Source organism: Enhydra lutris, unplaced genomic scaffold, assembly GCF_002288905.1.
Source record: "Enhydra lutris kenyoni isolate GAN:26980312 unplaced genomic scaffold, ASM228890v2 scaffoldscaffold22, whole genome shotgun sequence".
In the NCBI taxonomy this organism is placed as follows: domain Eukaryota; kingdom Metazoa; phylum Chordata; class Mammalia; order Carnivora; family Mustelidae; genus Enhydra; species Enhydra lutris.
The window spans coordinates 7,771,905-7,784,717 of record NW_019154106.1 but is presented as its reverse complement, the minus strand read 5'-3'; the positions used below and the strand labels follow the sequence as shown (position 1 = coordinate 7,784,717).

At 60.4% G+C, this 12,813-nt stretch overlaps 1 protein-coding gene across 5 annotated transcripts; it reads left to right on the top strand.

Annotated features, from left to right (window-relative positions):
* The first annotated feature begins 917 nt into the window (after nt 1-917).
* On the top strand, nt 918-11,809 carry LOC111149973 (ribosomal protein S6 kinase A4). 5 transcript variants are annotated; one of them, XM_022507254.1, is made up of 17 exons: nt 918-1,009; nt 1,115-1,186; nt 1,935-2,153; nt 2,253-2,368; nt 2,953-3,060; nt 3,277-3,357; nt 3,445-3,548; nt 3,644-3,794; nt 6,051-6,215; nt 8,294-8,425; nt 8,625-8,737; nt 8,833-8,926; nt 9,349-9,522; nt 9,603-9,797; nt 10,118-10,277; nt 10,495-10,658; nt 10,933-11,809. In XM_022507254.1, exons 1-17 carry the CDS (start codon nt 955-957, stop codon nt 11,125-11,127), a joined length of 2,298 nt encoding a protein of 765 aa, XP_022362962.1. In that variant the 5' UTR covers nt 918-954; the 3' UTR covers nt 11,128-11,809. The 5 variants fall into 5 exon arrangements, with proteins under 5 accessions (XP_022362962.1, XP_022362961.1, XP_022362959.1 ...); XM_022507253.1 differs by having other exon boundaries at nt 8,622-8,737; XM_022507251.1 differs by having other exon boundaries at nt 955-1,009; nt 3,181-3,357; nt 8,604-8,737.
* The last annotated feature ends 1,004 nt before the right edge of the window (nt 11,810-12,813 follow it).

Sequence of the window (12,813 nt, the reverse complement as noted above, 5' to 3'; positions counted from 1 at the left end):
GGACAGAAGCACGAGAGGGGCGCGTGGCACTGGTTGGGCTGCGAAGATTGGCGGGGGGCTGAGGTGCTTTCACATGTCCACTCTAAAGAGATTTGGTCAGGAAATCAGCCACTCCTCCCTGCCACAGCGTGGGACTCGCCCGCCCTCACCTCGCGCTGCGTCCGCGCCCCCTGCAGGCGCCACCTGGGCAGGCACCGCCCGGACACGGGGTCCTCAGGGAGCCCGAGGCCCCAGGCCCTCCCCTGCAAAGGCAAGTCCACACGGAGTGAGAGGCGCTGGGCCGAGGCCCCTCGGGCAGCACCTGGGCAAGGATACACCCGAGGCTTCCAGGTGTCAAGGGAACGTACACATCCCCTCCCCGCTTTGCGCTGGTCGGGTGATCAAAATCGAGTGAGTGAACTGAGATCTTGATGAAAACTCTCACTGGGCTGGTGGCTAAGAACTGGACAGAATCGCTTGACTGCCCGAGGTCCGGTCCCCTGGAGGGGGCAGCTCAAAGGCGCCTGGGTGCCCCCCACCTCCACCCCACCCCACCCCCTTGGGGCACGGCCCAGGTGTCTCAGCTTCAGCGGGCACCCCCGGGGGCAGACATCTGGCTCGGGAGCGTCCACCCAGTAGAGGCTCCAGGGTCTCCCCTGACCCCAGACGCGGCTCGCAAAGGGTGTTCCCGGGACCCCAGGAGGGTCGCCCGCGGTCCCGGAGCGCACTGCCCTGCGGCCCGCCCCGCGCGCCCGAGGGAGCCGGGCCGCTCCCGCCCTCCCACCCGCAGCCCGGCGCTGTCACGTTCCAGCCGCCTGACTCAGGCCGCGCGGGGCGGGGAGCGGGAGGCGGTGCCGGCGCCCGCCTCGGCCCCCGGAGGCGGCACCAGGAAGCGCCCGCCCCGGCCGGAGCCGCCATGTAACCGGCGCCGCCCGGAGCAGAGCCGCGCGGGGCACCCCCGGCGACCCGCACGCTATGGGGGACGAGGACGAGGACGAGGGCTGCGCCGTGGAGCTGCGGATCACCGAAGGTGGGCCGGGGGGTGGCCGGGGGCGCGGGGCCGGGTGAGGGCCGCCGGGCCCGGCCGGGGAGGGGGCATGCACCAGCCGCGCTCATTCGCCTCCTGTGCCCACAGCCAACCTGACCGGGCACGAGGAGAAGGTGAGCGTGGAGAACTTCGAGCTGCTCAAGGTGCTGGGCACGGGAGGTGAGGACCCCCACACCCGCCCTGGGGGCAGGTGTCCCCAGCCTGGTGCCCTGGGCCTCCCAACCGGCACACCCTCCTGGTCCTGGGCCAGGCCTCCAGCGATGCCCCCCACCCTTTCCCGCTTGGCCCGCCTTGCCTGCCCCGCCCTGCCCTGCCAGGGTTTGCATGCCCACTCCCAGGGACATGCCTACTCCTAGCGCTGCTCCACATTCTCGTGGCTCCTCCCTGCAAGGTCCTCGGGGATTTGCCAACACCCTCCAGGCTTTGCAGCGCTCCTGAGGGATTTGCACACCTCCTCCCCCGAGAGCTATGGGAACCTGGTCTCCTGCTTCGCTCACTCCCAGCTTTGCACAGTCCCCGGCCTGGGTTTTTTGCACAGTCCCCGGCCTGGGTTTTTTGCACATCCCTCCCTGGTCCACTTTGCATCCCCCCCCGCATCTGTCCCATCTGCCGGGTTCTGCCTGTGATCTGCCCCCAGCCTGCACGGCAAGCCTCTTGGAGTTGCATGCCTTCCAGCCTGTTTTGCACAGTCTCCTCCCCGCTTTTGCAGACCCTCCGGGGCTGCATACGCCCCCCCCCCCCCCCCCCCCCCGAAGTCTCCATCAACCTTTTGCACCCTTGCCTCTCGCTCCAGCTCCTTCCCCCGGTTTCCACACCCTCTGGGTTGGCATCCCCCCCCACCGCCCCCACCAGTCCCCACCACCCTTCGGCTCACAGTCTGCCCTGCGCTGGCTCACTGCTCCCACAGCCTACGGGAAGGTGTTCCTGGTGCGGAAAGCCGTCGGGCATGATGCAGGGAAGCTGTACGCGATGAAGGTGCTGCGCAAGGCCGCGCTGGTGCAGCGCGCCAAGACACAGGAGCACACGCGCACCGAGCGCTCCGTGCTGGAACTCGTGCGCCAGGCGCCCTTCCTGGTCACGCTGCACTACGCCTTCCAGACGGACGCCAAGCTGCACCTCATCCTGGGTAAGGGTGGGCCCCTGATGACCTTGGGGGCCACGGAGCGGAAGCTGGGGCCGCTCCGCTCCGTCAGGGCGGCTTCCCACCCTCCGCTCCAACCCCCAGACTACGTGAGTGGAGGCGAGATGTTCACCCACCTCTACCAGCGCCAGCACTTCAAAGAGGCCGAGGTGCGCGTGTACGGGGGCGAGATCGTGCTGGCCCTGGAGCACCTGCACAAGGTGGGTGAGGACCTGGGCTCTCTGCGGGCTCTGGGTCTGGGCCTGGTGTCGGGCCACCCCACAGGGCAGCCTGGATGCGCTCTCTCTTGGGTGGTCTTGGTGGGGGCTGGAGTCGCTTCCCCAGGCCTTCTGGAAGGGAAGGCCTTAGCGCTGCCTGGGGAGGGGTCTCTTTCCTCTCCCCCTCTGTGCCCCCCCGCCCCCCCGGCCGGTACCTCCTCAAAGGGGGTTTCCTCTGACAGGGAACTTGGGGCTGCCTCCCGGGGCCACACTCACAGAACTTCCTCAAATGGAGACCTCATGCCTTGGCTCCCAAGGCCTTCTTGCAATGGGGCTCTTCACCCAGGCTCTCCTCCTTCTGGGTCCTTCGGGCCTGTTCCCAGGGGGTCCTCCTTCCCTGCTTTTACGTCGGAAGTGGCTTTTCCCATCTGAAGGCCCGGTGCCTGGGCCTAGTCCTGCATCGGAGATCCCTTCTTTGGGGGGGGGCTCCCCTTATCCTGAGCTGGGTTTTGGTGCCCTGGCACGAGCCATAGGAAGCGGGGCTGTTGGGGAGGAAGAAACGTCAGTGCTTCTCTTGCTCCTGCCAGCTGGGTATCATCTACCGAGATCTGAAGCTGGAGAACGTGCTGCTGGACTCCGAGGGCCACATCGTCCTCACGGACTTCGGGCTTAGCAAGGAGTTCCTGACGGAGGAGGTGAGCTAAGGGCAGTCTTCCTGCCTCCCGCACCTCTATTCAAGCCTTCGCCTTCCTTTCTCCTCCTGCTCCGTTCCTGGTCATGGCGCAGAGGTGAACAGGTCGGGGGCCCGCCTGCAGGAGGCTCCCTATGCTCTCACCCTCCCAAGCCCAGCAAGTCTTGCTCTGAGCCTGGAGCTCTGCTGGGTGTCCACATGGGTCCTCTTGCCCTCCCAGAAAGAACGAACCTTCTCCTTCTGTGGCACTATCGAGTACATGGCTCCCGAAATCATCCGCAGCAAGTCAGGGCACGGCAAGGTGGGTTCGTGTGGGAGTGGGTGGGAGCGGCGGTGGTGGGGAGGCAGGGGTGGCCACAGGCCCTCACCCTGGCTCTGCCCCCGGCAGGCTGTGGACTGGTGGAGCCTGGGCATCCTGCTCTTTGAGCTGCTGACCGGGGCCTCGCCCTTCACCCTGGAGGGTGAGAGGAACACGCAGGCAGAGGTGTCCCGGTGAGCGGGGCTGGACGAGAAGGGGAGGCGGTGAGGGGCCTGGGCACGGTTGGGGAGGGGGCTCGCTGCCCCTGACGCCCCCCCAATCCTCCCAGACGGATCCTGAAGTGCTCCCCTCCCTTCCCCCCCCGGATCGGGCCTGTGGCACAGGACCTGCTGCGGCGACTACTTTGCAAGGACCCCAAGAAGCGGCTGGGCGCAGGGCCCCAGGGGGCCCAGGAAGTCAAGAACCACCCCTTCTTCCAGGTGAGGCTGCTGACTCTCCCCCACACCTCTGCACACTACCCAGGCCAGGCCACTGCTCTGGGTTGGGGGACACCGGAGCGATGGTCTGAGACCAGCTGGTTTCACGTGACTTAGAAAAACCACCTGATAACGTGGGTTTGTCTTTTCCATCTCTGGTGCAACTTGGAAGGCTTGTTCCTGGGGGAAAGGATTGTAGGTTCGTTGACCGTCAGGGCCGGCAGGGGCTCGAGAATGGCTTCATCAGGTCCTTCCACCGGACAGGTTCAGAGAAGGGAGGCGACCTGCTCCGGATGGCACAGGAGATGGTGTAGAGCTGGGGACAGCTTGCGGGTATCATCAGCCGTCCAAGTCACACTTAGGGTTCTCCGCACCCACCCAGGCGTTTTGTTCTTTGTTCCAGTACTCTCTGTGTGCCTGGCATTCTGATGGGCAGTCGGTCAGCCACTTGGGTTTTGTCTACTTGTTAAAAGTACCCACAGGTTAGAGGGCGGGGTGGGATGAATTCTGTTTCCTGGCGAGATCCTGCTGGCTCGGGCGCTATGTGTGGCTGGTGTCCTTGCCTAGCAGGGCCCTGTAACAGTGAACACCTGCCATGTGTTGGCTCTTTGCTGATTATTTCATGTAACCTTCAGAAGCATTCTGATGATCCCCATCTTTCCAGATGGAGAAACTGAAGTTCAGAGAGGGTAAGTCATTTGGCCAGAGGTCACCCAGCCAGGAAGTGATGGAGCTCAGATCCAAACCCAGGTCTGGGTGATTTGAAGCCCAGACGCTTCTTTGCTGTGTCCTGTTTACTTGTGGCATCAGATTTGCCACTTGTCTGACATCCTAATGGACGTGTCCCTTTCTGGGGCCTTACTGTGGGCCAGGCACTCAGTTATCCCTGCTACGAGTGCTGCTTCCAGTCTTCCCGCCACGGTCCCTTGGAGATGCTTTCTGAGGCAGACCTCGTGGTGAAGTTGTCCCTTCGTGGGGGAAGGGGCTGAGCATCGTCATTTTCCTTAAGTGGACTCCTCAAGCCCCACCTTGAGCACACGCCAGCCCCTGGATTCTGGGAGTGGGTTGATGGGCAATCAGACTGGAGAGGCCCTAAGGTCTTTGAGGCCCGATGCTCAGAAGGTGTGTTCCCCGCAGTACCCCTTCTCTCAAGATAGCCTCTTTGGTGATAGCAATGCTGAGGTCCTGGTGCCAGACCTGGGGCCTTTGAGACCAAATCAGGCCTCTTGGCTGCAAGTGATAAAAAGTTCAACTCAAAATGGTGATATCCCTGGAACAATTTGACTGCCAAGAAAAGAAACTGGAGTGAACAGTGGTCTGAATAAAATAGAGGTTTATTTATTTATTTCTGTTCTCATGTAAGAGGTTGGCGGGCCAGGGCTGCTGTGGTGTTTTCATAAATACAACCTCCTTTCTTCCTTTTTTAATGCTCCTCCATTCTTAGCATGCAGCCTCCAGCCCCAGGGTTGCCTCTTGGTCCAAAATGGCTGCTGGAGCACTTGCCATTTAGGCTATAATCTAGGCAGAAATCAGGGGGGAAAAGGGGAAGAGCAAAATGCACACGTGCCAACTTTCACCTTCCTCTTGAGGTTCTTTCTCTGGATTCTTAACGTTTTTTGCTTACAGGTTATGGGTCACCCCTGAGTACAAGGAAGTTTGTTAAATCCTGGCTTTTAGTTATGTACGTTGCTTCCTATAATAACATCAGGGCTATGGTACTAAGGAAGACAGGGAATATGGAAGTAGGGTGGGCGACGAACAGTCTCTGCCATCCTAGCTTAAACATAAAAAGGCATGTTTTAGCTCCTGTATTTGAAAAGTCCAAGGAAAAGTGATTTGACTTCAGACAAGGCTGCATCCAGGTGCTGGATTTATGGTTATTAAGGATTTCTTTCTTTATCTTTTGAGTTTTCTGCATGGGGACTTCATCATTAGACCCTGAGGGGTTCCCAGCAGCTCCAGGCCCATGTCTTCCCAGATTTAAGTCCAGTTGGAGAAATAGATTTGTTTTGCATGGCAACGCTATCAAAAGTCCCAAAATTGACTGAATGTGGTGGAGGGATGATTTGCTAAGGGAAGTAGGGGTGCTCTTATCAGAGCGAGAAAAACAGAAGCCAGGGAGGCGGGTAGAACAGCTTTCCACCCAAATCCCAGAGAGACCCTTGCCTCACTGAGGAGCAGCCCAGGGAGGGTGGCCTGAGGGGACAGGGGTTTTAACTTCCTACCCTTCACCACCAATCTCTCATTTCATTTCCCCAGGGTTTGGATTGGGTTGCTCTAGCTGCCAGGAAAGTTCCAGCCCCATTCCAACCCCAGATCCGCTCGGAGCTGGATGTGGGCAACTTTGCAGAAGAATTTACTCGGTTGGAGCCTGTCTACTCACCCCCCGGCAGCCCCCCACCTGGGGACCCTCGCATCTTCCAGGTGAGTGAGAGCTCACAGAACCGCAGGTGCTGTAGAGACAGGATGATACTCTTTCCACCCTGGGCGGGGCCTGACCCCTGGCCCTGCATAGGCCCTGTGTTCTGATCAGGACTCAGCATCCTCCCCAGACCCCGTCCACTGGTGGGGTAGCTGGAGTTGTTAGTCATACACACTGCCGTGGTAGGACACGTCTTTGAGTCATATGGTTTATCTTTAAATTTCATGATAATTTCTCTTCTACTCCATATATCTTTTTTTTTTTTTTAAAGATTTTATTTATTTATTTGACAGAGAGAAATCACAAGCAGGCAGAGAGGCAGGCAGAGAGAGAGGAGGAAGCAGGCTCACTGCTGAGCAGAAAGCCCGATGCGGGGCTTGAACCCAGGACCTGGGATCATGACCTGAGCCGAAGGCAGCGGCTTAACCCACTGAGCCACCCAGGCGCCCCTACTCCATATATCTTTATTGTTATGTAAAGATAGTGTTTTAACTGTTCGGTTGCTTAAGTGGACAGCTAGAAAGACATGCTGTGTTTATGCTGTGGCTTTGCATGTTCCTTGGCAAACCACATCACATTTGTGGAAGCTCAGGCCCCCTTCTCTCAGTTTTAGAAGCTTAGGCCTTTTGGGCAAAGTCAAACTCCTTTGCTCGGCATTCAGGGCCCTGCATGATGTAGTCCTTGCTCAGTGCCCTAGCCTCACTGCTCACTGTGGTCCCACCTGGTATACCAGCACCTACGAACAGAACACATGTCCGTGTCTTTGCACTTGGCAATTCTCCATGGCTGCACCACCCGTGCCCCCGGGCACTCCCATTCACCTTTTAAGCCTCCTTGAGTGACGCTGCTCCTGTGTGAATTCCTCCCCACTGCTCTGGTCCTGTGTTGCCCTCTCCTTGTGCACCTGTCCTCTGGAGACGGCACCTCCTTCTGAGCACCATGTCAGGTTGTATCCTAGCTGCCTTCCTGGGACTGCCTCCCCTGGTCTGGAAGCTCCCAGAAGGCAGCGACTGCATTTAATTTCTGTATCCCTTTGCCTGGTGTGGGGGCCTGGCCTGGAGGACATGGTCCCCTAAATATGAAATAAGAACAGGCCAGTAGCAAGTGTAGATGGGTCAGCACTCCTGTGAGGCTCTCCCGAGTGACGACTGTGTTGGAACAAGCCTCCACCGATGGTCTCACAGTTTTTTTCTTTTAAGCTGTATTTACTTTAGAGAGCGAGAGAGTGGGTGGGGGGGCGCAGAGAGAGAGAGACTGAGTGTCCAGCCGACTGAGCATGGAGCCGGATGTGGAGCTCGATCCCACCACCCCGAGATCATGACCTGAGCTAAAGCCAAGAATTGGACTCCCAACCGACTGAGCTACCCAGGCGTCCCTCATTCATTCATTCATTCATTCAATGATTCAAAAATATGTACTGAGTGCCTACAGTGTGGCAGGCACTGATCTGGGTCCTGGGGACGGATCAGTGAACTTAAGGGACAAGTGTGGAACCTGTGTTTTTGTGTACAGTGTTTTGGCACAGTGGACTGTGTTTTTAGGAGAAAACAATCCGTTGTTAAACTTACCCTTAAGAATCCCATGAATTGCCTCTTTGTCTTTCCTCAGTAGCCCCCCCCCCCCCAACCCCCTTGCAGAGGAGGCCAATGTTTGGTTTGAGAGGAAGGCATAAAGCTTTTTTGTATTCAGTGGGTGGATTTGAATTCTCATAAGCTAAGTGTTTGTGATGCCAGGCCGGGGCCCTTTCATGCCTCGGGTCCATCATTTTCTGGGTCATTGCATTGTGCTGAATAATGCCCTTGGCACTCAGGGGTGGGGGGTGGGTTTACTGTGATGGGAACAGTGGGTCACACACTGGTGGGGGGACGTGAACCCAAGTGATCATAGAACAAGGCGGAATGAAATGTTCACACACCTGTGAGCACCAGGATACCAAAGCAACGGCCTCGACCACCCACTCTAGTCCAGGGTCTTCCCCCTGAACCCTGCCCCTCTCCGGGTCTGGGCCTTCCAGGGACTGCGTATGCACCTCCAGCCCCTATGCGCATAAGCCCCCTCCACCCTTCCTCCACCCCCGCAGGGATACTCCTTCGTGGCGCCCTCCATCCTGTTTGACCATAACAATGCGGTGATGATGACAGATGTGCTGGAAGCATCTGGCGCTGGAGACCGGCCCGGCCGGGCAGCGGTGGCCAGGAGTGCCATGATGCAGGTGGGCGGGGCCAGGGTGGCAAGTTGGTTTAGGGGTGTCTGGGTTGGGGATTCCAAAGCTGGCTTCCCCAGGAGCCCAAGGTGTGACCTCGGTGAGGTTTGGGGCCTCTCTGCAGTGGCGCGTGGCGTGGCCGCAGGGCTCCCAGGTAGGATCTCTGACGCGCCCCCTTCGCCGCCAGGACTCGCCCTTCTTCCAGCAGTACGAGCTGGACCTGCGGGAGCCGGCGCTGGGCCAGGGCAGCTTCTCCGTGTGTCGCCGCTGTCGCCAGCGCCAGAGCGGCCAAGAGTTCGCGGTCAAGATCCTCAGCCGCAGGTGGGCGGGCCCGGGGAGGGCGGGGCCTGGCAAAGCCGCGTCCAGGAGGCGGGGCGGGATGTCGGCCCAACTGACCCCGCCTGCCTCACCCCCAGGCTGGAGGCGAACACGCAGCGAGAAGTGGCCGCCTTACGGCTTTGCCAGTCGCATCCAAACGTGGTGAAGTTGCACGACGTGCATCACGACCAGGTGACCCTTTCTTGGGCTGGGGCACAACGCAGGGAATCAGGGGGCTGTTCTTGGAGGGCGGGTGGGTGGGGAGGCAGGCAGGAGGCCAGGGCTGAGGACTGGGTGAGTGGGTGGGGGCGCTGAGCGAGGTGGCAGGGCAGGAAGGTGGGATTTGAGCTGAGGATGGGAAGGGGGAGCCGAGGATGCTCAAGGGAACAGAATTTGAGGAGGACGTGGAAGGGGCTAGGATTTGGGGCCTAACAGTGGTTTTGGGGGTGGTCTTGAGTTCCGGGCTCAAATAGGGGGCAGGGACTGACGCTGGGGGCGAGGCCTGGCCAGTGGGTGGGGCCCGGCGGGGATGGGGTGGTGAGGTCTGTAGGTAGGTCGGCTGGTAGGTCGGACCTTGACCCAGGTGGTGACCTCGCCCCGTCTCTCGGCCGCAGCTGCACACGTACCTGGTTCTGGAGCTGCTGCAGGGCGGGGAGCTGCTGGAGCACATCCGCAAGAAGCGGCACTTCAGCGAGTCCGAGGCGAGCCAGATCTTGCGCAGCCTGGTGTCCGCTGTGAGCTTCATGCACGAGGAGGCGGGCGTGGTGCATCGCGACCTCAAGCCCGAGGTGAGCGCGGGGCCTGGGCCTCCGGGGAGGGCTGAGGCGCCGAGGGCTAGCCTCTGATGGCCGCCCCGCCGCCCTCCCAGAACATTCTGTACGCCGATGACACGCCCGGAGCCCCCGTGAAGATCATCGACTTCGGGTTTGCGCGGCTGCGCCCGCAGAGCCCCGCGGGACCCATGCAGACGCCGTGCTTCACGCTGCAGTACGCTGCTCCTGAGCTGCTAGCGCAGCAGGGCTACGATGAGTCCTGCGACCTCTGGAGCCTCGGCGTCATTCTGGTATGGGACGGGGTTCCCGGGAGGATTCGGGGTGCCTGGAGCCTGAGGTCAGAAGGCTTCCTGATGTGGGCCAGCAGGGACACCCCCGAGGCAGAGTACAGGGGTCTTCTTAGTGGGGGTGGCAGGGTTGCTCAGGGTCTGGGGTCAGGGCCTCTGAGTCTTAGGGGTCAGAAGTCAGGGTTCAGCATCACACATGGGCCTCAGGAGTCACCCTCCTGGAGAGGGTGGATGGTTCTGTGGGTGGGTTAAGTTAGCCCCCTGCCCCTCTTGGCTTTGCAACGGGGGGCGGTTCTCAACTCCCCCTCTCCCCACCTTTCCAGTACATGATGCTGTCCGGGCAGGTCCCCTTCCAGGGGGCCTCAGGCCAGGGTGGGCAGAGCCAAGCGGCCGAGATCATGTGCAAGATTCGTGAGGGGCGCTTTTCTCTTGACGGGGAGGCCTGGCAGGGCGTGTCTGAGGAAGCCAAGGAGCTGGTCCGAGGTGAGGGGAGGAGGGGCGGGAGGGGGTGGGAGGTGTCACAGACACAGGTGTTCTTGGAGAGGGGGCGGCCATGGGGTCGTGCTGGGGCAGGGATCGACAGTGGGTTAGGTGTTTCATCTGGGGGACTGGTCAGGGAGAAGAGTGGGGCTGTTGGGATCTCTCTGGGGTGCAGACCCCACACACGGCCCCTCCTCAGCCCTTCCCTGCCCTGCTCCAGGGCTCCTGACGGTGGACCCTGCCAAGCGGCTGAAGCTTGAGGGGCTGCGGGGAAGCTCATGGCTACAGGATGGCAGCGCGCGCTCCTCGCCCCCACTCCGGACACCCGACGTGCTGGAGTCCTCGGGGCCAGCTGTGCGCTCCGGGCTCAACGCCACTTTCATGGTGAGGGGCGGGGTCTGTGGGAGGTGGGGCTGTGGGGGGGGTTGTCTCTGGGAGGCCACGCCCCCAAGCCCAGAAAGGTGAGGTGAACCGAGGCCCGGCCTCTGGTTGGTCTGGTTGGTCGGCACCCAGACCTTTAGGTAGGCTGGAGGCCAATGACCTGTTGGCCTTGACCTGGTGGAATGGGAGGGAGGGTCCCGAATGCGGTCAAAGCTAGGATCTGGAAGTTGAGGCCCGGCAGGTGGTGGTGGGGCACTCACCCCCTCCTTTCTGCCAGGCCTTCAACCGCGGCAAGCGCGAGGGCTTTTTCCTGAAGAGCGTGGAGAACGCGCCGCTGGCGAAGAGGCGGAAACAGAAGCTGCGGAGCGCCACCACCTCCCGCCGCGTCTCCCCTGCGCCCGCCGCCGCGGGCAGGGCCCCCGCCGCCAAGGGAGCCCCCAGACGAGCCAACGGCCCCCTGCCGCCCTCTTAGCCCCCGCCACAGTGACCCCTCTTTCCCCCATAGAGTCTGTGACCTGGGAGCCTCAGGTATCGGCTCCGCCCCATCCCCAGGGATTGCCCTTCCCTCCCCTTCCCCCCTCCCCACTCCCAGAGCAGAAGTATTTTTATAAGCAGAGAATTTTTTACGTCTTACCAGATAGAGTTAGAGATGCAGGGAGGGAGGGGCCTCTGCTGATACAGTGCCTAGTCCGGCAGAAGGCACTTCTCCCCCAGGGGGCTGCTCCACCCGGAAGGGCTCCTCCCCCATTTCTCCGCACTGAGTTGCCAGGGGGAGAAACTGGGACTACTCCCCTGCCCTCCCCCCCCAGGCCCTGCTCTTGGGAGGGGGCGCCCCTCCAGCTGTCACTTTATGGACTGTCCGTGCAATTACGTCCACCAAAGACCTGTGTTGGGAGGGGGGGTCCAAGGAGAGGCCCTGGGGGACCCCTGAAGCATTTCTGCCTCACTTTATGTCACCTGCTTCTCCCCTGTTGGGGCTAAGGAAGGAGGTAGGCAACCCCTAAAAGGGGAGGCCCCTTCTCCCCACTCCCCCGCTCCCCCTTGGCACAGCTGCCTCTGGCTGGGGCAGGGCCTTGAGGGTCTGGGCTGGGCATCTGCAGTCACTGCCTCAGCCCATCCAGGCTGTGCCTTTGACTTTAAAATAAAAGTCCATCCAGTGCCGTGTGTGGCATCTGTGTGTGTGAGGAGGGTGTACAGGGCAGAGGGCTTGGGGCAAATAAATGTTCAGCCGAGTGGGCCTGGGGCCTCAGAGAAGAGGAATAGGGCAAACCCTTCTTCTGGGCAAGCCCAAACCCTTGGTCCTTGACCTTTGGCCTGAGCAGCAGGAGGTCCAAACAGTCGTCTCTGCTTGTGTATTCAGACAGCTCGGCCATGTATCCTTTAGAATTCTCTTAGTGGTTAAGTAATAGATCTAAATTTCCATCAGCGGGGTGGGATTTTTAGGCTCATAACTATGCGGTGCCCGGGGAGACCCAGGCAAGGCCTGATCTGGACACAAACACATGATCAGGACCCAGTTTCTCAGTCTGAACTTTTTATTCTGCTTTATTTTCCTTTTGGCCCTAGGATGGGTGCTGGGTGCTCGAGGGGCTACAGACTGGAATAGGATGAGAAAGACGGTCTTCGTGGCAGCATTACCCAGGGAAATGCCAGGATGTACTCTGATTGGATGCACTTGGGTCATGTGTCCACGGTGGACCAATCACCGTGTTCAGGGATGGGGGTGTGGCTTGCTGTCCATGTGGATCATGGCCTCCCCTTTGGAAGCTCATTGGGTGAAGGGCAGGAGGAGGGGTGGGCCCTTGAGAGAGGTCAGTTGAGCAGAGCTTGGTGCCGGTCCCCGTCCCGGAGGGCCTGAGTGAGAAGGGAGCCTCCCGCATTCGAGGCCCGCGGAACCATCAGCGTGGCCCGCTCCAGCAGAGTGTGAGATGGCCCCTGCTCTGGGATCCCTGCTAGGTAGTTGGGCCATTGCCCCAGCATCTTTGTGGGCACCCGGGGTCAGAGATATTTGTACAGTGCAGAGAACCCTACCCCAGGGTTGACTGGATAGTAACATGCTGTGTGTCTGTCTCCAGGCCTTCTCTTCCCATATTACCCTGTGGGGGCATCTTACGGTGGACCTTCCCTTCCCATCCTGAGGTTTGCCTCATTCAGGAGG

Coding starts and splice junctions, on each gene's coding strand:
- LOC111149973 (XM_022507251.1), top strand. CDS start 955: ATGGGGGACGAGGACGAGGACGAGGGCTGCGCCGTGGAGCTGCGGATC. Junction 1,010..1,114: donor GGAGCTGCGGATCACCGAAG/GTGGGCCGGGGG, acceptor CTGTGCCCACAG/CCAACCTGACCGGGCACGAG. Junction 2,154..2,252: donor CAAGCTGCACCTCATCCTGG/GTAAGGGTGGGC, acceptor TCCAACCCCCAG/ACTACGTGAGTGGAGGCGAG.